General features: G+C 48.7%; 1 protein-coding gene and 1 pseudogene across 1 annotated transcript; one reads left to right on the forward strand and one right to left on the reverse strand.

The window, feature by feature from the left end:
- Positions 1–4,601: 4,601 nt before the first annotated feature.
- LOC740594 (keratin, type I cytoskeletal 18-like) lies at positions 4,602–5,239 on the reverse strand. The gene has a single exon (XM_054676588.1). It carries the CDS (start codon positions 5,226–5,228, stop codon positions 4,602–4,604), a length of 627 nt encoding a protein of 208 aa, XP_054532563.1. The 5' UTR covers positions 5,229–5,239.
- On the forward strand, positions 5,209–9,278 carry LOC107971027 (MORF4 family-associated protein 1-like; annotated as a pseudogene).
- Positions 9,279–23,259: the final 13,981 nt, after the last annotated feature.

Consider the following 23,259-nt stretch of genomic DNA (forward strand, 5'->3'; position numbering starts at 1 on the left):
CTTAGGTATTTACCATCTCATTTTTCATTCGCGTCTTCCACAAGCAGGAAATGGTGCATCAGGCTTTAGGGACATAGAACCCCAAAGGTACTCCCAAGCTAGTGACAGTCACTGGAGTCATTCTGATACATTCAGATCATTGCTACAATTTCAGACAGCTGGCAATATGGAGAGGAAAAAGCTACTGCTCCCTAAACCCTTCTGCCCAGGCGCCTTGATCTCCTGATGGTGTGGAAGTCTCCACCTCTTACCCCCACCCCACACACCCAGTCCGGCCTCATTCTCCTTCCTCAGCACTTCCTGCCTCCACCAGGCTCCCCAAGTCCTCTCTCCATCCCAGCTGGGTTAGTTTCCTGGGGCTACTGTAACAAATGACCACAAATTGGGTTGCTAAAAACAGCAGAAGTATATCCTGTCTCAATTCTGGAGGCCAGACACCTGAAATGCAGGTGACACTAGGGCTTTGCTCCCTCAAAGGCTCTGGCAGAGGATCGGTTCTTCCTTGCTCTTCCAGCTTCTGCAGCCTGAGTTCTTCCTGGGCTTGTGGCCCCATCACTCCAATCTGTGCCTCCATCTCTACATGGCCTTCTCCCTGTCTTCTCTTCTGTCTCTTGTAAGCACACCTGTCGCTGGATTAGGGCCTACCTAGGTAATCCAGGAGGAACTCATCTTGACATCCTTATTTTCATTACATCTTGCAAAGGCCCTTCTGCTAAATAAGGTCACAGTAACAGGGATTAGGACACGGACACACCTTTTGGGGGCTGGCATTCACCCCACAATAGCAGCCGCCAGAGCGAGCTTTCTAAAAGGCGAGGCTGAACAGGTCCTGCCCTGCCTAACACCCTCCGGAGTCCCTTCACCTTCAGGAGAAAATGTGAGGCCTTGACCTCACATGCTGGTCCTTGTGGAGTCACCCTATCAACTGACCAGCCTCGGATCTCACCACTTTGCCTCATGGCAGAGACCTTCAGCAGGTCCCCCAAAGGTTATGGTCTCCCGGCTGGACGTCTCTGCACGTATTCTGCCTGGTGAAGGAATTACCGCTCCACTTCCATCACCCAGCTTGCTCTTGTCTGTATGTGCGCGGGTGTGCACGTGTGTGTGCATATGTGTGCGTGTGTGGACTGACTCAGGGTCCCCAGCTCCCTGTGCTGCTGACACCTGCCACGCCTTGAGCACCGTGTCTGTCTGCAAGCTGTGAGCAGCCCCACCCTCTTCCCCAGCCCAAGGCTGAAACCTAGGCAATGCCCAGAGGGCCCACCTCCCCTCAGCCCCGTTGGTGGAGGCCAGGTCCTGTGTTCCCCCAGCCAGTGCCCTGGGCTGGACCAGCCACAGCTAGATCTGGAAGGCTCAAGCCCATGTTCCCTAAAGCAGCTATGGGCCTTGGGGGATCAGGCTGCTGCCTCTCAGCTTCCCCCACCACCACATCTGTGCACACTAACACACACCCCCATGCACACGCACAGACATGCATCACACATCCCCCCCCACATACACACATGCACACGTGCACATATGTGAACACCCCAAATCAAACAGTGCTTCCCTCTGGCCCCTGGTGGCCCGCCCATCCTCTAGGCACAACTCCTCATTCTCTGGGCCTTCTGTGCTGAAAAGAGTCTGGGCTCAGTAAGTAAAAGGTGCCTGGGAATGTGAGCCGAGAGAATGACTCAATGAACACATGAATTTTAAAGCCCTGGGTCACCTCGGCGCAGTGGTTGATGAATGAATAATTCACTAGCCACCAACTGGAGCCAGCAAACCTTTAGGCAGCACCTCCTCTCCCACTGGCAAGCCTGTCCCCAGTGTCCCAAAGGTGGCATCCCCCGTCTCATCACCCCGGCTCAGATGGTGAGTTCCTTGAGGGCTGAAGCCTGGTTCTCAACCCCAGGCTCGGCCCTGAGGTTGACAGTCACCATCAGAAGCGCGATTCTGTAATATTTGCCAACGCTTCCTTAGCTAATCTTCACCATGTGCCCATACATTGATTAAATCACAGCCTACCCCTCACAATAGCGCTATTATGGAAAAGAGTGAGTGACTCATTTCAAGGAATAGGACTCGGGCTGAAGCTCAAAGGATGAGGCAGAGAAAGAGGGAAGAGGCATTTGGGGTCCGGAAGAGGCTGTGCACGGGCAGGGCCACTTGAAAGCCTGGGTGGTCTTCAAAAAGCACCCACCCTGCTCTGGTCTTCATCCTGGCAGCCTCATCAAAGTCCAGGCCTGCCACTTGGCCTTAGAAACTCCTCGCTGCCTGGGAACCTTCTGCCACAGTCACCTCTCCACTGTACCTTCCGAGCCAGCTCCCTCTCACCATCGGCAAGATCCACAGCCTGCATCTCTGTTCTCCCTCCCCGCTCCCCACTGCCTACCCACCCTTCATCTTTCTATTCAATTATTTATTTATTTATTTATTTATTGAGACAGATTCTCACTCTGCCGCCCAGGCTGGAGTGCAGTAGCATGATCTTGGCTCACTGTAACCTCCACCTCCCGGGTTCAAGTGATACTCCTGCCTCAGCCTCCTGAGTAGCTGGCATTACAGGCCAGGCGTGCGCCACCACACCCAGCTAATTTTTTGTATTTTTAGTAGAGACGGGGTTTCACCATGTTGGCCAGGCTGGTCTCGAACTCCTGACCTCAGGTGATTTGGCCACCTCGGCCTCCCAAAGTGCTGGAATTACAGGTGTGAGCCACAAAACCTGGTCAGATTGTAACTTTTTGGTGAATCTACTGCCTGGTATTATTTTCTTTTTCAGCGATTTGAGTAACCAGGAGCTCAGTAGAGTCATTGAGCAAGCTCTGAGCATGCACGGGATCTTGGGTGTGACCAAGTTGGACCTAAGGAGAAGTGGTGCCAGTTGGGCATGACGGCCGGAAAATCCACCCCAGCAATAGATGTGTGGGAGACTGAAACCAGATGAGTGGGTGCCAGGGCCAGGGAGGGAGCACAGGGAGTGACTGCTGATGGAGACAGGGGTGACAAAGATGTTCTGGAATTAGATAGTGGCAATGGTGGCACAACTCTGTGAATGCTTTAAGTGGGTGAATTTTATGGTATGTGAATGATATCTGAGTAAATCCATTATTTTTTAAAACTACCACATGCAGTCGTGCCACTGAGGACAAAATCTTCTTATGGGGAGAAGGGGTTTCACAAGGAAGAGCTGGGAGACTGGCCAGCAAAGAAAGTCGGAGGGCAGAGCAGCTGGAAGAAGCGGGCAATGTTACGGAGCCAGGAAGCTCTCAGAAGGGCCAAGTGAATGCAAGGAGCTGAGAAACCCAGGGCGTCAGCAGGACAGCCACAGCAAGGGTGGCCGGGCTGTCCTGGGCCTCCGATAGCCCAGGGACGACTCCTGATAGCAAGGAGGCGGTGCGGGAGGGGACCAGAGTGGGGTGTACCCTCAAAGTCCTGCAACGAGGTCAGCGAGGTCACCTCTGAAACAAGGCTCCGCTGCGATGGTTGGAGATGGGGGATCCTCATTGTGGGGGCGCACAGCAGCCAGAGTGGGAGCTGATGGAAACACCTTTGCCCGAAATCCGTCTCCTAGGCAGCCCCTGAGCCCCTCCTGTGATGAGCAGCTGGCTCCCCGTCTTGGGTGGGTGAAGGCTCCTGCAGCAGGAGGCACCTTGTGGAAGCTCCTGTCCTGCAACCCCATGGGGACTCCACTCACAGCCACTGGTCCCACTGTGACCCTCTCGCTGGAGCAAAGCAGGAAAGCCACTGGCAAATGATTTGCAGTTCCATTCTCATACACAGAGAACTCTAGAAGTTTCCACTTGCCCCAAAGAGCAACGTTATGCTTTTACTATCCTTCCTGCTAAGATGCTTCAGCTCTCCGGCTCCATGCCACAGTCTTATCTCCAGGGACCTTGATCTCGCCGTCCCTCGCATGTCACACAGGTCCACTCTATCCATGACAACATGCTGACAGGATCTGGGGATCAGGAGCAAGTGGCTAAGGAAGGGAGGGAGGGTAGAGGTCAAGGTATCAGGGAGAGAAGAAGGAGGCCCGTCTATAGCATGAGTTACTCAATTGCCATGCATTAATGGGGCCCTAAATGTGTTATTTTCCTATGGCGTATTTGTACAAAAGTATCAAAGTGAGGATGTATTTGTTTCCTTTCATGGTCCCCCCACCCTTTCCTGTGGCTGCCATAACAAAGTAACACAACAGAAATGCACTCTCTTGCAGCTCTGGAGGCCAGACGCCTAAGATCCAGGTGTCTGCAGGACCCTGTTCCCTCCTCTGCAGGCTCTGGGGGAGGCTCCTTCTTGCCTCTTCCAGTTCCCGGGGGATCTGGGTGTCCCCTGGCTTGTGGCGACACCACTGTGTTCTCTGTGAATCCACGTGGCCTTCTCCTCTGTGTTTGTGACTTCTTTCCTTCTTATAAGGACACCTGTCATTGGATTTAGGGCCCTAATCCAAGACAATCTCATCTCGAGATCCTTAACTTAATTACATCTGCACAGATGCTTTTTCCAAATAAGGTTCCATTCACTGAGTTCAGAGGGTTTGTTTGTTTGTTTGTTTGTTTGTTTGTTTTTGAGATGGAGTCTCGCTCTGTCACTGCATGGTGACCCCTCTGGTGCTGTCCTCAATCTGCTGAGACCAGTACTGTCCAGCTCCTCTCGTTTCTTCCAAGCCAGCTCGTCATATTGGGCCCGGATGTCTGCCATGATTTTGGCGAGGTCCTGAGATTTGGGGCCTCTACCTCCACGGTCAACTCAGAGCTGGCAATCTGGGCTTGTAGGTCTTTTACTTCGTCTTCGTGGTTCTTCTTCATGAAGAGCAGCTCCTCCTTGAGGGCCTCGATCTCTGTCTCCAGCTGCAGCCGAGTGACATTGGTGTCATCAATGACCTTGCAAAGTCCATGGATGTTGTTCTCCACAGACTGGCACATGGCCAGCTCTGTCTCATACTTGACTCTAAAGTCATCAGCAGCAAGACGGGCACTGTCGATCTGCAGAACGGTGCGGGCATTGTCCACAGTATTTGCAGAGATCTGAGCCCTCAGGTCCTCGATGGTCTTGAAGTAATGGCTCCAGTCTCTGACCTGGGATCCCTTCTTCTCCAGATGCTCCCGGATTTTGCTCTCCAGCTTCTGGTTCTCAGTCTCCAGGCTCCTCACTCTGCCCAGGTAGGAGGCCAGGCGGTCGTTCAGGCTTTGCATGGTCTCCTTCTTGTTCTGGATGCCTCCCATTCCTGCCAGACCCCCGGCCATCCCCGTGGCCAGGCCCCAGACCCCATGCCACCCTGGAAGCTGGTGGAGCAGGACACGGAGATCCAGGAACCAGAACCCCCAGCACCTGCATAGACGCTTGCCTCACTGCTGAACAGCCAGGGGCCGTAGCTGGGCGCCTGGACAGAGCCTAGGGACTGATAGTTGGTGGAAAAGGTGGAGCCAGTGGTGAAGCTCATGCTCTCCGGGGGGAGAGTGAGAGGACAGGACTCGGGCTTTGCCAACGAGCAAGATGACAATACTCTCTCAATTGATCTACAAGTTAAATGGAATCCTTATTAAAATCCCAGCTGGCTTAAATTAAGAAAGAAAGAAAGAAAAATAAAGAAGAAAGAAAGAAAGAGAGAGAGAGAGAGAAAGAAAGGAAAGAAAGAAAGAAAAGAAGGAAAGAAAGGAAAGAAAGAAAGAAAGGAAAGAAAGAAAGAAAGAAAAAAGAAAGAAAAGAAAAGAAAAGGAAAGAAAGAAAGAAAAGAAAATCCTAGCTGGCTTTTGTGCAGACATTGACAAGCTGATCCTAAAATGCATATGAAAATGCAAGAAACTCAGAATAGCCAAAACAATCTTGAAAAAGAACAAAGTTATTTTTCCTAATTTTCCAAGACTCACATTTCCTAATTTCAAAGCTTACCACAAAGCTACAGGACTCAAGTCTGTGTGGTACTAGCACAAAGATACTTATACATCAATTGAACAGAATTAAGAATTCAGAAATAAACCCTTACATCTATGATCAATTGATTTTTGCCAAGAGTGCCAAGACCATTCAATGGCAGAAAGAATAGTCTGTTTAACAAACGGTGTTGGGACAATTAGATATCCACATGCAAAAGAATGAACTTGGACCCCTAGCTCAGACCATATACAAAAATTAACTCAAAATGGATCATAGATCTAAATGTAAGAGCTAAAACTATAAAACTCTTGGAAGAAAACACAGGAGTCAATCTTGATGACCTTGGCTTAGGCAACGGTTTCTTAGAAAGGATGTCCAAAGTGTCCAACAAGCAAAGAAAAAACTAAATTGGAAAATGAAAAACTGTTGTGCTTCAAAGGGCACCATCGAGAAAGTGACAAGGCGACCCCCAAAGTAACAGAGCCTGTTTGCAAATTACGCAGTAGCTGATAATTGACTTGTATCTAGATCATATAAAGAACCAATGCAACTCAATAACAAAAAGAAATAGCCCGATTAAAATTAGGTAAAGGGATTTTGTTCACCAGTAAAGGGATTTTGTTCACTGCTGCTCTGTTCATGTTGCTACTGCAGTTCTGAGGCAGCAGGAAGAGATGCGGCCCCTGGATGTCATCGAGCTGTCAGAACCGGAGGAAGTGGAGGTGCTGGAGCTGGAGGAGGGTTTTGAGCAGTTTCTGCTCCCGGTCATCCATGAGATGCGAGAGGACATCGCGTCGCTGACAAGCACTGGCGGGCGTACCTGTGGAAGCGGGGCACGCGGTGGGAGATGGACAATATGCTCTTCCAGATCAAAACCCAGGTGGAGGCTTCGGAGGAGCATCCTCAACCGCCTCCACAACCCGGGCGACGCAGTGGAGGGCAGGGTGACCAAGAGGTGCCAGAAGGCCGAGGAGAAGGCCAAGGAAATGGTGAAGATGGCAGAGATGCTGGTGGAGCTGGCCCAGAGGATAGAGACGAACGAGTCGAGAGCACGGTCGGTGGTTTACAGCCAATGGATTCTGGTAAACTGGTGGAGATTGGCTGACACCCAGAAGAAGCTGAAACCAGAGAGCCTTTGGTTTTCTCTATTTTACTCTGTCCACGCTGTGTCCTCACTCACACTCAGTTCTCTGCTATGGTCTGTGGTTGATGAACTCAATATGAGTTTTGATTGTTTGTGTTTTTGTCTGGGGAAGTAAGTTTATTTGGAAAATGCTCTCTCATACAGGAATGAGGGCCTAGACCACGCTCTTGCAGCAGTCACATTTGTTCCTGGGCTTTGGTTGTCATTTCTAAATGTTTGAGGTGCTTTGCTCTTTCTTGTGTGATCTGATAGCTCCCTGGAACTTTGGAGCTGTGTGTGACACATGAGCCTCATTGTTGGAGTTCTCCAGCTCTGGAGGGGCTGAAGGAGCCGCAATGATTCTAGAAGATGACTCCATACAGCAACTACTGAAGAAAGGACCAGACTTCAGCTGGGAATGTGGATGGGCCGACCTGGCTGGGACCCATGAATCTGGAGACGAGCTGGAGAATGGAGAGTATTATCTGTATTTGAGGACTTTAATTTCTGTGTAAGACCAAAGGAGGAGAGACACATTTTGTTCAAAATTTAAATTTTATGTGGTACACTATCTGATATAACCTGTCTAGTGAGTTTGTTTGGACAACCTAATTCAGCTTTATCTGACATGGAACCTGAACTAGAGGATGAGATCTTGATATTCTGTACAAGTTGATGTAATACCCTGATGCATTTCGGGGACTCGGCATAAAATGAAAGAGATTTGCAAAGACTCTTGAGGGGCTGGGGGATGAGAGTGTGGAACTGTACATTGGACCCTAAACTGGAGTGTAAGAGGCATCTTCAATGTTCATACATTGTCCAGCTATAAGTTCATTTAAGTAGCAGACCTGATAAATATTTGAGGTCAAAACCCTACCATGTTTTTTTTAAAACTTACCATGTTAATCAAAGTATTCATTTGCTTGAAAAGAAAAAAAAGTTGGGTAAAGAATCTAAATGGACATTTCTCAAAAGACTATATACAATGTGCCATGAGGACATGAAAAAATGGTCAACATCACTAGTCATTAGTGATGCAGATCACTAGAAAATGCAAATCAAAACTAGAATGAGGCTGGGCACAGTGGCTCATGCCTGTAATCCAAGCACTTTGGGAGGCTGAGGCAGGTGGATCACCTTAGGTCAGGAGTTCGACACCAGCCTGGCCAACATGGTGAAACCCCGTGTCTCCCAAAAATACAAAAATTAGCCGGACGTGGTGGTGGGTGCCTGTAATCCTAGCTATTCAGGAGGCTGAAGCAGGAGAATCACTTGAACCCGGGAGGCAGAGGTTGCAGTGAGCTGAGATTGTGCCACTGCACTCCAGCTTGGGCGACAGAGTGAGGCTCTGTCTCAAAAAAGAAAAAAAAAAACTTGAATAAGATAAAATTCACACGTGTTAGGATGACTATAATAAAATTAAAATGGAAAATAACAAGTGTCTGTTTGGAGAGGATGTGGAGAAATCAGAACCCTCATACATTGCTAGTAAGATGTTCAATGGTTATAGCCATTTGGGAAAACAGTCTGGCAGTTCCTCCAAAGGTTAAACATAGAGTAACCATGTGACCTAGCAATTTCACTCCTAGCTATACAGCCAAGAGAATTGAAAGCATATGCCCACACCAGATCATGTGCACGAATGTTCATAGCAGATTTATTCATAATAGCCAAAAAGCAGAAACAACTCAAATGTCCATCAATAGATGAATAAACAAAATGTGGCATATCCAGGCAACGGAACATTATTCAGCCCCCAAAAGCAATGAAACACTGGTCCATGCTGCAGTGTTGGTGAACCTTGGAAACATTATACCAAGCCAAAGAAGCCAGATACAAAAGGCCACAAAATTATATGAGTCCATTTCTATGACAGATTGGAACAGGCAAATCCATAGAAAGGAAGACGAATGGTTGCCAGGACTTAGTGGGAGAGGAGAATGAGGAGTTAGTGCTTAGTTGATACAGGGTTCCTGGTGGGGGTGATGAAAACGTTCTGGAATGAGATCGTGGTGATGGTGACATAACTCTATGAATATTTTTTAAAGTATTGCATTGTACACTTTAAAATTTTTTTTGTAAACGCAGTTTGCCAGGTCTCGAACTCCTGGACTCAAGTGACCCACCCATCATGGCCTCTCAAAGTGCTGGGATTACAGGCATGAGGTACCATGCCTGGCATGTATACTTTAAATGGGGAAACTGGGTGAAGGGTACATGGGACCTCCCTGCACTGTCTTTAGAACTTCCTGTGAATCTATCACAACTCAAAATAAAGACAAACCAACAAAAGAAGGTGTCAGGTGGACTGGGCTCATTCAGGTGTTGGCAGAATTCAGTTCCTTGGAGCTATAGGCCCTAGTTTCACCTTCCTGCCATCAATGATGCCAAGAGCTCTTCCCATCATCTCTGCATCTTTCTGACTTCGGCTTCTGGCCTTGGCCAGTGAAGCTCTGCTTGTATGAGCTCCTCTCCCTATGTTAAGGTCAACTGATGAGTAGCCCAAATCACATCGGCAAAGTCCCTTTGGCCATGTAATGTAACATACTCACGGGCGTGACACGGGGATGAAGGTCATGGGGGCCAAAATTCTGCCTACCAGAAGTGGATTATTTCAAAGCTATTTGGGATGGAGAATCCCCAGGATCAGTGAGGAGGTGGATGTTGGGGAGGAGGAAGAGGAGATATCAAGGAGCTCTCCCAAGTCTGGGTCAACCAGGTGGGTGAAGGTGCCAGTCTCCGAGATGAGGAACGGGTGTGGGAAGCAGATGCGCTCCATTGTGACATGTGGAGTTTGAGGGGCCTATGTCTTCCTGGGGGTTGTCCCCTAAGGGAAAGGTCTGGACAGGCATAAGAGGGACTGAGGTCACCGAGGACGAGGGTGGCGGGTGAAAAGGAGCTGCCGGGGCAGCGGGCCGCCGCGAGCCCCTCCTGGGATCTTCCGCCCCAAGCCCAGCCTGCGATTCCCTCCCTGGACCCCTTCTCCTTCCTCTCCGAAGCCCTCCCTGGAAGGAGCACCGCATGCTGACCGCAGCTGCCGCTAGGGGGCAGAGCCGTCTACACCAAAAGCCACACCGCTCCAGCGTGCGCGTGCGGGGAGGTGCGCGAGCGCGTGTGCACGCACGGCGGGGGCTCGCTTGACGCTGAGTCCGGCGAACTAGGCTCGCCACCCCCACCCCATCCCCCTGCTGCTGGGAGCCCCAGGCAGTCCCCGGCCAAGGCGCTCCAAAAGGTCCCCTCTGTTGAGGACTGGGAAGCAGACCCCGCCCCAGTGCCCCCCAAAGCGCCAGCCCTCCCTTGGTGTGGCTGGAGAGGGGTCTGATCCCGCGGGGCTGAGCTCGGAGCTGGGTCTCCTCCGGGCCCGGGGTTGCGGCGGGGGACGGTCACTCCCCCTCCCTGCCTCAGCCCCGCACCCTCCACGCCGTGTCTCTGGCATCGAAATTCACAGCAAAATACACAACTAGTGAAGAACTGGGCTCGGGTCCCAGAAATAGGCTGCCCTTTCCAGAGGGTGACGGGAATATCCTCCCTGCTTCCCGTTGCCATGGTTTCCGCTCAGCCACCAGGCAGCCTGTTGCGCGGCAGCCATTTGCCGCGACGGGATGCTGCTGCCGCTGGTGTGCAGCAGGCCGCCACGCGAGGAAGGGGACAGACTGCCCTGGACACCCGCCCACCACGGAGAAAAGGCCACGGATCTAAAGACACCGGAGGGCGGCTACGCGGGCCAGATGGACAAATGCTAGAGTCAGCACCTGTCTGTGGGGGCGCCCTTGGCCTGGGCGCTGGACCTAGGCCATCAGGACTGGAGAGCCTTCTTCTCTTCTGGCCAGAGAAAGAGCAAAGGGTGGCTTCCTGGCAGGTCCGGAGCTGGCACAGCACAACAGAGCCTAGAAAATCACTAGCAGGGCTGAGCTCGGGGTTCCACCGCTGCAGCCTTCCTGTTGGACCCAGTCTGCTCAAGGACTCCCTCACAGCCCAGTGCTTTCTGTTCACCCCGGGGCGCTCCCAGCCCAGCCTCCTAGCCTCAGTGAGTGGGAAATGTCTGTACTGCCCACTTGTCCTCAAACGCATGTCCTTGCTCGGCTGCTCCCTGCTCTGCCCCATCTGGAGGGGACAGGGTGAGGAGGCGCCCTGGAGGCCTGGCCCCAGCTTGGGCAACACAGCCTAGCGGGGTGATCACACCTGGGTCTGCAGCCCCTCCAGCACTTCCTGGGGCTGTGCCGGCCATTCCAGACCATTCCTGTTGGTGGAACTCATGACAGGGCTTGTTTACGCCAGTCACTGTGTTCTGACACCTCCCCCACCCCGATCATTAACTTTTCTGGTCCTTTTCAGTTATTAAAATTCAGCCCAGACTCACATCCCATGGGCCTCCCCTCCCCATCCTTGGGGCTGGAATGGACTGGAATGGAGAGGAGGTGACCTGACCTCCCTTCCCTCCCTTCCCACCCCCCACCCCCCCGGGCCGGGGCAGGCAGAACTTGTGCCAGGGTGAGGGGGTGAGAGGGGCCCCATCTTTGCCTGGGCTTTTTGATGCCTGCCAATGGGGTCGCCCTTTTCTGAGGGCAGGCTCAGCCCCTTCCTTGCTGAGGCTAAAGACCCTCTGGGATTGGGAAGCGCTGTCCTCTCTGGGCCCCACCAGCGTCTACCGGACCCCCTCAGACCTCTGGCCCCCACACCTTGTGCCCCCAGGGCAGAAGGCAGCTGGGGTAAGAGTGCCTTCAGTCCTGCCAGGCTCAGCAAATGTCCTGCCTTCAGAAACCTCAGCAGGCAGACAGGCAGGTGCCTCCTCAGGAATACAGCGTGCCCCCCATCCCCAGGGGGACGTACCCAGCTCTCCCCACAGCCTCCGGGGACTGCGGGCTGTGTCCACAGCTCTGGCAGGGCCTTATTTTCTCCCAGCTTTTTGGCATTTTATGGATTAAAAACACAGCATTCCCCTAAGGGCAGCCTGCTTCCGTCCGGGCTTCTGTGGGAGTGAGTAAGGCTGGTCTCCTGAGGGAAGTGTGTGATTCTTGCCGGGGCCAGAGGCCAAGACGAGCCAGGAGGGCACTTACCCCTTTGGGGCATCTTGCCCTTGTCCTTTCTGTTTTCTCTACTCAGGCCTCTCCCCTGAGCTGAGGAAACCAAGAGAATTCTTGTCCTTTTGGATAAAGACCTTTTCCTAAGATCGTTTTTTCCTAGAAATAAGCATACTTTATTAAGATATTTTGGACTGGCCGTGCACAGTGGCTCATGCCTGTAATCCCAGCACTTTGGGAGGCCAAGGCGGCGGGGATCATGAGGTCAGGAGTTTGAAAGCAGCCTGGCCAACATGGTGAAACCCCGTCTCTACTAAAAATACAAAAAATTAGCCGGGCGTGGTTGCACACGCCTGTAATCCTAGCTACTCTAGGAGGCTGAGGCAGGAGAATTGCTTGAACCCGGGAGGCGGAGGTTGCAGTGAGCTGAGATCACACCACTGCACTACAGCCTGGGGGACAGAGTGAGACTTCGTCTAAGGAAAAAAAAAAAAAAAAAGATATTTTGGACTGATTTTGTGTGTCCTGATGCAGTTTTTCTTTGTGCATTAGACATAGTGAAACACACAGTGCAGCCAAGTGTGGGGCCACACTGCCTCGCTTCCCTCTTCCCCTCACAGAGCCGGGCATGACAGCTGCGGGCACAGGGAGCAATCGCCTGGAGCCAGAGGGGGCAACGCCAGCCCAAGGGCAAATGGGCAACCCTGTGCAAAAGGCTCTGGCAACCAGATCATCTACTTTAAAAGAAAGAAGAAAAAGAGCCCCCAGGAGAGGAAGTAGCCCCTAACCCGACTGACAAGCAATCCATTCGCAAAGACAGAAGGGCCTTCAGTGAATTGGTTTCAAAGTGCTTGATTTCTTAAAACCAGAACAATTGATCATTAGAGAACTGATTAAGCTACAGCCGCTGTTGAATAAAAGGTAAAAATAAACTCCTTCATTTGAATTCCAAATTCAGGCTTGGAGGTGACCTAGCCATGAGGCAAACTGGCTGTGGGTGGACAGGGCTGCACACGGAGCCGGTGGGTGGACGTCACCTGAAGTCTTCTCTCCTCCCAAAGTGTGGGTGCTGGGACCCCAAGGGCGCAGTGTGAATGTCCCCAGCACTTAACACCAGGGTAGCCCAGGTACAGAGGCTGCTGAGGGGCTGGTGCAGGTTCTCCAAGGGCCACTGCTATGCCCAGAATGAGCCACTAGTTCCGGATCAGGAGGAGCAGGGGGTGAGGGGGGGGGTCCCAAAGGAGAGACTGGTTCGGGGACAGCTGCAATTTACCAACGGGTACAGAAGTACTTTGACATTTTAGCCGCAGGCACAGCCCTACCAGTGGGTACCAGCTGTTGTGACCAGAGATGGCAGCAGTCAGAGCCAGTCCTGGGACCCAATTTTTCCCCTCATCTGTTACCTGGGGGGGGGGGGTCACCAGGGCCTAATGAAGACTTTTGAGGTTTCTCAGCCACAAAAGGATCACGGTGCCTCTCCATATGGAATTCAGCAGAACTCTCACCTTTTAAAATGGTCTAGTAGATACTGAGTAGACACAAAAGGACATTTACAAAATATGTGTAAGTGTAAAGAACAATACAACAAACCTCTGTGTACTCACCACCAGCTTAGAAGAAAGGTAACATTCCCTTTGAAGGACCTTGGGTGACCCTTCTCATTGCCCCATGTCCCCTACCCCCACTTCAGAGGTGACCTTCTGGAATTTTGCATATACCACTCCTGTGTATTTCTTTATAGTTTCACCACCTTTGCATCCCCAAACAATATATTTTTTAGTTTTGCCTGTTTTGAATTTTATACAAATGGAATCATACTGTCTGTATTATTCTATAACGTGCCTTTCCACTGAATGTGGTATTCCCGAGACTAAGAGCTGTAATCCATTCTTCCCGCAAGCATTCTGTTCTGTTGTGGGATTAAACTACAACTGATCTCTGCATCATCTGCTTGGTGGAAGGGGGAATTGTTTCCACTTTTTGGGCTGTTACCAGAGTCCTGATGCCCAGCACAAGTTTCACTAGTGGGCATATCCAGGGGAAAATCCCTGGGCCACCAGAAATGTACACTTGCAACTTTGCTGGGCAATGAAAAATTGTTTTCTCAAGTGGTTGTACCAATCCATATGCCCCCCCTGTAGTATACAAGCTTTCTAGCGGTTTCACAGCCTTGCCAACACTTGATGTCGTCAGACCTTATTTTCCATATGGATAACCAATTGTCCAGCATTATTTATTGAACATCTCCTTCCCCCACTGGCCAGCAATGCCAGCTTTGTCATACATCAAGGTTTTTGTTGTTGTTGTTGTTTGTTTGTTTGTTTTGAGACAGGGTATCACTCTGTCACCCAAGCTAGAGTGCAGTGGCGCGATCTCAGCTCACCACAGCCTCGACCTCCCGGGCTCAGGTGGTCCTCCCACCTTAGCCCCCTGAGTAGCTGGGACTACAGATGCCCGCCACCATGCCTGGCCAATTTTTTGTACGTTTTGTAGAGACAGGGTCTCACCATGTGTCGCCCAGGCTGGTCTCAAACTCCTGGGCTCAAGTGATCCTCCTCTTCAGCCTCGCAAAGTGCTGGGATTCCAGGCATGAGCCACTGTGCCCAGCCCGCACTATCTTAAATATGGCACCTTTATAATAATTCTTAGAATCTGCTGAGGCAACTCCACCCACCTCCTCCTTCTCTCTGAGTGTCTTAGCTGTGCCATTTGTTCTTCCATATAGATTTAAGAACCACCTTGTCAAGCTCCGTTTACAAATGGCATTTAGATTACAATTACGTTCAATCTAAAACTTAAATTGGAAAGAACTGGCATGCTCAAAACATTGATTTTTCAGAAAATCCTGGATATCCAAGGTAATGGCAGCCCCTTAAATCTGGAACTCTCAACAGAGCTTCCAAACCAAAATCACTTTTAAAAAGCAAGCACAAATAAACCCACCCAAAACCCATGTCCTCGTCATAATCAGAAGACAGAGAGCATTTGAACTTCAAAGTACCTAAAACAGATCAAGTCACAAGGGTGGGGAAATAGATCCTCACAGGAAATACAAACGGAAACAAGTGAAGCAAACCATATATCGAACAATAACACAACCACCTTGAAAGAGAAAAAAACTCGGCAAGCAACCTGAACACGGTATGGGACTATATGTCCTCGAGTGAAAAACAAAAATAACTCTAGACAAACCTGGAAATCTGCAGAGTAGTTTTCTTCTTTCCAGAGACATGAGTTGATGATTCTGAAACTACTTTCCAAGTATTCTAGGACTGAGCAAATACATAAATATATTGCGGGTAATGGGAGCCAACTTTCTCAGCAAGAGGGAAAGAAGTTACCAACCAGCAAGTAGGAGGAAGACTAGAAGGGACGTGGTACTGTTGGGTTGAAATTGGATGGGTCAGTATGAACTCATGGTAGATAGATAGATGGATAGAGAGAGAGAGAGAGACAGAGAGAGAGATAGATATGGGACTGTATATACATATATACACATATATGTATGTATTCTCTATGTGTGTGTAATTTCCCAGTAAGCTTCTAAGTGTCATTATCCACTCAAAATGAATTAGGGATCCTAGGAGAAATGGCTGATTCCAGAAAAGGAGACCAGGGAAAGTCAAGATGAGCCTAGAACACCCTGTTCTTCCAGAAAGTAAGAAACCCCCGAGTCCACAGTGATAAAAAGAAATAAGTATAGTTGTGCACTGAATAATGACACTTTGGTCAAAAACAAACTGCACATATGACAGTGGTCCCACAAGATTATAATACTGCACTTTTTTTTTCTTTTTGAGATGGGGTCTCACTCTGTTGCCCAGACTGGAGTGCAGTGGCGTGACCTCAGCTCACTGCAGCCTAGACCTCCCAGGCTCAACCAATCCTCCCATGTCAGCCTCCCTAGTAGCTGGCACCTGCCACCACACCTGGCTATTTTTAAACTTTTTTGTAGAGATGGGGTCTCACTATGTTGGTCAGGATGTTCTTGAATTTCTAGGATCAAGTGATCCTCCCGCCTCAGCCTCCCAAAGTGCTGAGACTACAGGTGTGAGCCACCGTGCCCAGCCTATAATACTGCATTTTGACTGGACCTTTTCTAGGTTTAGATACACAAATACTTACCACTGTGTTAACAGCTGCCTACATTATCATAGTGTACAGGTTTGTAGCCCAGGAGCAATAGGCCATACCATATAGCCTGGGAGTGCAGTAAGCTACACCATCTAGGTTTGCGTATGTGCGCTCTAGGATGTTCGCACAATGATGTAATCACCTAACAACACTCTTCTCATAACATAGCCCCATCATTAAGCAACACACGATTGTAAAGGGGGAGAAGAGAAGCTCTTTCTCACAGAAGAAAGCCAAATAATAAATGAAGAAGGAATGATGGAAATAGGAAATCGCCACTTGGCAACTATTGTAGTAATGAGTTTCAAGCAAAAAATAATCAATGGATGAAAAAACTCATGGGAACTGGACAGTAGAGACATCTGGAAGATGCCACCTTAACCACACGATCAAAGTGATCATCATCAGCAATGGGACAAGGGGACTGGTGTCGTGGCCTCCTGATGCCATACACGGAGAGGGAAGCAGCACTTCTGAGCTATTCCCATGGAAAGTGCAAAACCTGGCTGGAATCATGAGGAAACATCAGCCAAGCCCCAACACACAGAAATGCTGCAAAATCACTGGCCCATATGCTCCTGAAAACTGTCGAAAACCACGAAGAACAAAGAGCTGGTCCAGACTTAAGGAGACTAAAGAGCTAGGTCAGCTGCATAGAACGTGTGATCAGAGGTGCTCCTTTTCTGGAAAGAACATTATAGAAAAGATATTATTGGCACAATCAATAAACTCTAAGGTCTGTAGATTATAGTATTTTTTTTTTGAGACAGTGTCTTGCTCTGTCACCCAGGCTGGAGTACAGTGGCATGATCATAGCTCACTGCAGTGTCAACCTCCCAGGCTCAAGCAACCCTCCCACCTCAGCCTCCCCAGTAGCTGGGACCACAGGTGCACAACTACATGCCTGGCTAAATTTTTTTTAACTTTTTGTAGAGATGGTGTCTCACTGTGTTACCCAGGCTGGAGTGCAGTGGCACGATCATGGCTCACTGCAGCCTCCATCTCCTGGGCTCATGATCCTCCCACCTCAGCCTCCACAGTAGCTGGGACCACAGGCGTGCACCACCACACCTGGCTAAATTTTCTTGTATTTTTTGTAGAAATGGGGTTTCACCATTTGCCCAGGCTGGTCTTGAGCTCGTGGGCTCAGGGATGGGCCCACCTTGGCCTCCCAAAGTCTAGGATTGCAGGTATGAGCCACCACGCCTGGGAAACACTTGTCGGTGTCCGTCCTTTTGAACAGAGCCATCTTAGTGTGAAGTGGTATCTCATGTGGCTTTGATTTGCATTTCTCTGATGACTGGTGATGTCGAGCATCTTTTCCTGTGCTCATTCGCCTCTCGCACATCTTATTTGGAGAAATATCTATTTAAATCCTCCACTCACTTTAAAAATTGGGTCATTTGTCTTTTTATTGTGGGTTTTTGTGAGGTTCTTGATATATTCTAGATACAAGTCCCTTATCTGATATATAATTTGCAAATCTTCTATTTCATTCTGCGAGTTGTCTTTTCACTTTCTTGATAGTAACATTTGCAGCACAGAACTGTTCAATTTTGATGAAGTCCAATGTATCTATTTTATCTTTTGTCACTTGGGCTTTGGGTATCACGTTTAAGAAACTATTGCCTGATCTAAGGTCATGAAGACTTACACCTATGTTTTCTTCTAAGAGTTTCATAGTTTTGGGGCTTGCATGTGAGTCTTTAATCCATTTTGAGTGAGTTATTCTGTATGGTGTGAAGCTGGAGTTTAGCTTCATTCTTTGGCATGTGGATGTTTAGTTACCCCAGCACCGTTTGTTAAAGAGATGATTCTTTCTCCCATTGAATGGTCTTGGTGCACTTGGCAAAAATCAATTGACCATTGATGTGTGGGTTTATTTCTGGCTTCTCAGTTCTATTCCATGGATCTATGAGCCTTTTCTTATGTCAATACCATGCAGTCTTGATTACCGTAGGTTATCCTAAAGTTTGTATTTGATAATTCCACTATGGGTCTATTTCTGCTGCTTTCATTCATATTGCCTTCACTCTTCATATGCCTAGTTATTTTTATTGTTTGCTGAACATTTCAATTGCAAAGATTTTTATAGTGATAACTTAAGGACGAGGGCAATGTCACCTTCCTCCAGAGAAGATGCCACTTGGCTGTCCCAGCTTCTGAGGATGCCAGCAATCTAAGATTAGTTGCCCTAATCCAGTTTTGGGTATTGAGAGGCTAAAAAGCTAGCTAAAGTACTAGGAGACTTTCCATTGCTGGATCACCTTTACTCCTAGAGAACAGCCCTACAGGGTCCCCACCGAAATGAGAGAGATGCACCAGGGTGCTCCATGAGCAGGGTCCTGGTTCCCGTGCCTGTCCTGATAGCCCCAGGAGCTGTCAAAAGCCCTGGACAGTTTGTACTCCCCTTGTTCTCAATCTCCAATCACCCTCAGGGCGTGAGCAGCTGCAAACACTGGCCTCGCCTCCCTAGCATCCTGCCCTGGAAGTTCTTCATCCTCTTTTTGTTCTATGATGCCTTCAAGCAGATGACTTTTATATTTTTCCAGCTTTTCGAATTGCCCTCAGTAGGACGGAGGCATGAATTCACTAATTTATCATGATCACAAGCGGAAGTCCTTCACTGAATTCTTAAATTCAACTACCTTATTTTCCACTTTTAAAAGTATAATTTGGTTCATTTTCATATATCCTTGGTTGTTTCATAGAATGCTGCCTTTTTGATATTTTCAACCCCCTCTTCGATTTCTCCCAATGTATTAAACACACTGACGTTATGCTCTGTAGCTGATAATCCCAGCGTTGGCTGTGGGAGCTGTGCTCTGCTGGCACTCACCCATGGAGCGCTTTCCTGTTTTACTCGTGTTTGGATTTTTTTACTGGATATTTTTCCTTCTCAGGTCTTCAGAGTGGGAATGCCTTGAGACCTGGTTGAAGGTGGGTCCCTCCAGAGAGGATTTGCATTGCCTTCTGACAGTTTTCCGGGGCACTTTAACCCAGAACCTTTTTTTTTTTTTTTTTTTTTTTTGAGACAGGGTCTCACTCTGTCACCCAGGCTGGAGTGCAATGGCGCAATCATGGCTCATTGCAGCCTCCAACTCCTGAGCTCAAGTGATCCTCCTGCCTCAACCTCCTGAGTAGCTGGAACCACAGATGCCACCACACCCAGCTTTTTTTTTTTTTGTACAGATTGGGCGGGGGGCGGGGGGGGTCTCTCTATATTGTCCAGGCTAGTCTTGAACCCCTGAGCTCTAGTGATCCTCCCATCTTGGCCTCCTAAAGTGGAGGGATTACAGGTATGAGCCACCACACCTGGCCCAGAAGTATTTTAAACTAAATTCTCAGTTTGAGGAGTTAATGGCCTATCTGGGTGTTGTAAATCCCAGCTGCAAAGCCATGTGGTGCTGGTTTGTGAGTACAAATACTCAAGAGGAGGTATTTTCCCCTCCCCCTCATGCCAGGCTTAGAAATGAGCAATTCTCCTTGAGGCCTGGTGATGAAGAGGTAGTGGTCGACATTTGCAGTTCATCCTGACGATGATGACAACACCTTTTATGGTCCCACCTTCCGAGTAGCTGAGACTACAGGTGCCACCATGCCTGGCTAATTTTTTATAGAGACGGGGGTCTCACTCTGTTGCCTAGGCTGGTCTCGAACTCCTGGGCTCAAGTGATCCTCCTGCCTCGGCCTCCCAAAGTGCTGGCATTATAGGCATTAGCCACTGTGCCTGGCCTTAAAATCATTTTTCTAAATGCATCAATGATATGGCAGAGAAGTAAGGAATTCCCAGAGTCCAAAAATTAAGTCAAAGCAGGAACTCCGAGAGGTAACCAGAACAGTGAGGCTAACTGTCACCCTCGGGCATTTGCAGACCCTGGTGACTTTGGGCTTCAGTTTTCATGGCCTCATGGATTGTGGGGACAGAAGACAAGGCCCAACACTTGCAGAATGAGAAGTCTAAAAGGAACCACCCCCCCACCACCATCTGCATGGTTCTCTCTTCTATCAGTTAGGATGAGATTCAGCTACACAGATGACCAAATATATATATATATATATACCCATACACACACACACATACATATGTATATATGTATATATATGTGTATATATGTATATATGTATATATGTGTGTATATATGTATATATGTATATATGTGTATATATGTATATATGTGTATATATGTATATATGTGTATATATGTATATATATGTGTATATATGTATATATGTATATATGTGTGTATATATGTATATATGTGTGTATATATGTATATATGTGTGTATATATGTATATATGTGTGTGTATATACGTATATACATATGTGTATATATATGTATATACATATGTGTATATATATATGCAAACGAATGGGGGAGAGGGAGGGAGGGAAGGAGTCCTACAGACCTAACAAGAATGGGTGATTATTTGTAATAGCAAAGTACTGGAAACGACGCCACCATCCATCAGCTGGGCCTGTTTGAACAAGCTGGGGCTGACCTGTGTGTTGGAATACTATGCAACTAGAGTCAGCATGCTGCCCTGGGCACCCCAGCATACCAAGATACACCCAACAGTGAGGCACACGACAATATGCCATTTTTTGTATAAAAATGTGGGGATATGAATACACATATATTGTTTAATGAAAAAAGTTTTCCATAATATAAAAAATCAAAAAGAAAGATCACTGCCATCCCTAAGAATCAAACAAACAGAAACAGATGAAACAAACCATATAAAAGTTGGCGGCATAATCATATATAGAAGTATTTCAAGTGTCTTGAAACACAGTATTTTGGTTGACCAGACGTGGTGGCTCACACCTGTAATCCCATTTACTCAGGAGGCTGAGGCAGGAAAATCGCCTGAACCTGGGAGGCAGAGGTTGTGGTGAGCCAAGATTGCACCACTGCACTCCAGCCTAGGCGACAGAGCAAGACTCCGTCTCAGAAAAAAAAAAAAAGAAAAGAAAAGAAAAAAGAAAGAAAAGGAAAGAAAAGAAAGGAAAGGAAAAGAAAAGAAAGGAAAGGAAAAGAAAGGAAAGGAAAGGAAAAGAAAAGAAAAGGAAAAGACAAGACAGGAAAAGCAGTATTTTTATTGTACACACCTGGTGGGATATATGTGGTTTTTTTGAAACACAGTCTTGCTCTGTCACCCAGGCGGCGTTGATCTCGGCTCACTGCAACCTCGACCTCCCAGGTTCAAGCAATTCTCCTGCCTCAGCCTCCCAAGTAGCTGGGACTACAGGCGTGCACCACCATGCCTGGCTAATTTTTTTCTATTTTTAGTAGGGACGGGGTTTCACCACGTTGGTCAGGCTGGTCTCGAACTCCTGACCTCAAATGATCTGCCCACCTCGGCCTCCCAAAGTACTGGGATTACAGACATGAGCCACCATGCCCAGCCCAGAGTCAGAATATTCTTAATTGTGGGTCACTTGCAGAAGTTGTTGGGGACTGGCTTGTGACTCTGAAGGGTGATGTGTAGAAAGAAGACTCACATGGCTATCTGGCTATTCCTGCCCCACCTGTTTTTTATGGTGACCAAACAGTCGATGAGGGAAAGCTCTTCTGTTACCGAATTCCAACTAGGAAATGCAGGAAGAATTATAGAATCGAAAAATCACCATTTTTAACCCTAAATAATGGATCTAGGTGCTAAAAACACTGGGCAAAAGGATACTAGAGAATTCTATAAAGGCCAGATCAGGCCGACACCACCTGAATCTGCTGATCAGTCTTACCGTCGTCAAGAGGTACACAAAAAGGGGCTCAGCATCACCAGCTGTTAGGGAGACACAAATCAAAACCGCAGTGCAGTGCATCACACACCTATCCCATGGCTGAACTAAACCACAGCAGATGCCGGAGTGGGTGTGTGGAGAAACCAGCGCTCACCCATCGCTAGTGGATATGTCAAACCGGGCAGCCACTCGGGAAAGCAGTTGGCAGTTTCTTACAAAAACACACATCTATAAAGGGGTAGCACGGGGGCTTTGTGGTGAGGAAACCGCTCTGTAATTTGATTGCACTGGCAGTTCCATGAATGTACACAGTGATGAAGCTGCATAGAGACGCACATACACGAGTGTGCGCACACAGGAGACACCCGAGCATCGATGTTGCGTCCAGGTTCCGGTTGTGCCTCGGGCGTTCAAGTAGCCAATGTCAGAGGGACCTGTGGGGAGGGGCCACAGCCTCCCAGGCACTTCTTACCAACGTCCTCGTGAATCTAACAGTTTAAAAAGAACAAGTTAAAAAATATTCCGGCAGAAAAAAGAAAAGTATAAATGAAAAATGTGGGCGAACTGTTGATGCCAGCTGATGGATCCACAAGGTTTCATGAACTCTGTCTTTGTTTATGTTTGACTTTTCCATAATAAACCATTTCTTAAGAGTCACCACGAAATGAGTGTCTGGTGAATAAGTGAAGCATTCATGAATGACTGCAGTCCAACTCTGTCCTTCCAGAGATAATGCGAGCGAGATCCCGCAAGGGGAGATGATTGCTCAAGGTCACGCGGAACAGTCAAGGCTACTGAGATTCCGTCTAGCTCTTTCTCAATGTGTGTTTTTAACTTTACACAAGGAGGACATTATTTTTAAAGGAAAAGTGACCATAAACTGAGGGCTGCAACATAGGAGGGGGGAAGGGCAGAGGGAGACCCAGGATGCCAGCTTCGCCTAGGGGCAGGGGTGAGGCAGACAGCCTGGGGAGGTTAGAGGCTCTGCTGTGAGAGGGTTTCTGCAAGATGAAATCACTCAAATGCCGGCTGTGTTTGGACATCTTGAGAGAACATTTCCACACACGGATGGGGTCTAGGGTTGAGTTCGTGATACGAGCAAACAGCTACCCAAAGGACAATGATTAACTCCTGGGAAAACAAAATGCAGCTCGCGTGGCCCCACCGTGAGCAGCATTTATGTGGCCGCATAATTTCCAAGCATGGGGATAGGAAGGGGTAGAACAGCAAAGGCTTGGGGGATGGGACTGATGGAAGCCTTCGAGGAGGCCCCCAAGACGTGGGCGGACCCTTGTCTTGGCACACTCCTGCCCCCACATCCTTCGGGCCCCAGAGCTCCCTGACACCACTGGACCCACCGCCCCCCACC

The sequence above is a fragment of the Pan troglodytes genome, chromosome X (genome assembly GCF_028858775.2).
Source record: "Pan troglodytes isolate AG18354 chromosome X, NHGRI_mPanTro3-v2.0_pri, whole genome shotgun sequence".
Classification (NCBI taxonomy): domain Eukaryota; kingdom Metazoa; phylum Chordata; class Mammalia; order Primates; family Hominidae; genus Pan; species Pan troglodytes.

Coding starts and splice junctions, on each gene's coding strand:
- LOC740594 (XM_054676588.1), bottom strand. CDS start 5,228: ATGGCCGGGGGTCTGGCAGGAATGGGAGGCATCCAGAACAAGAAGGAG.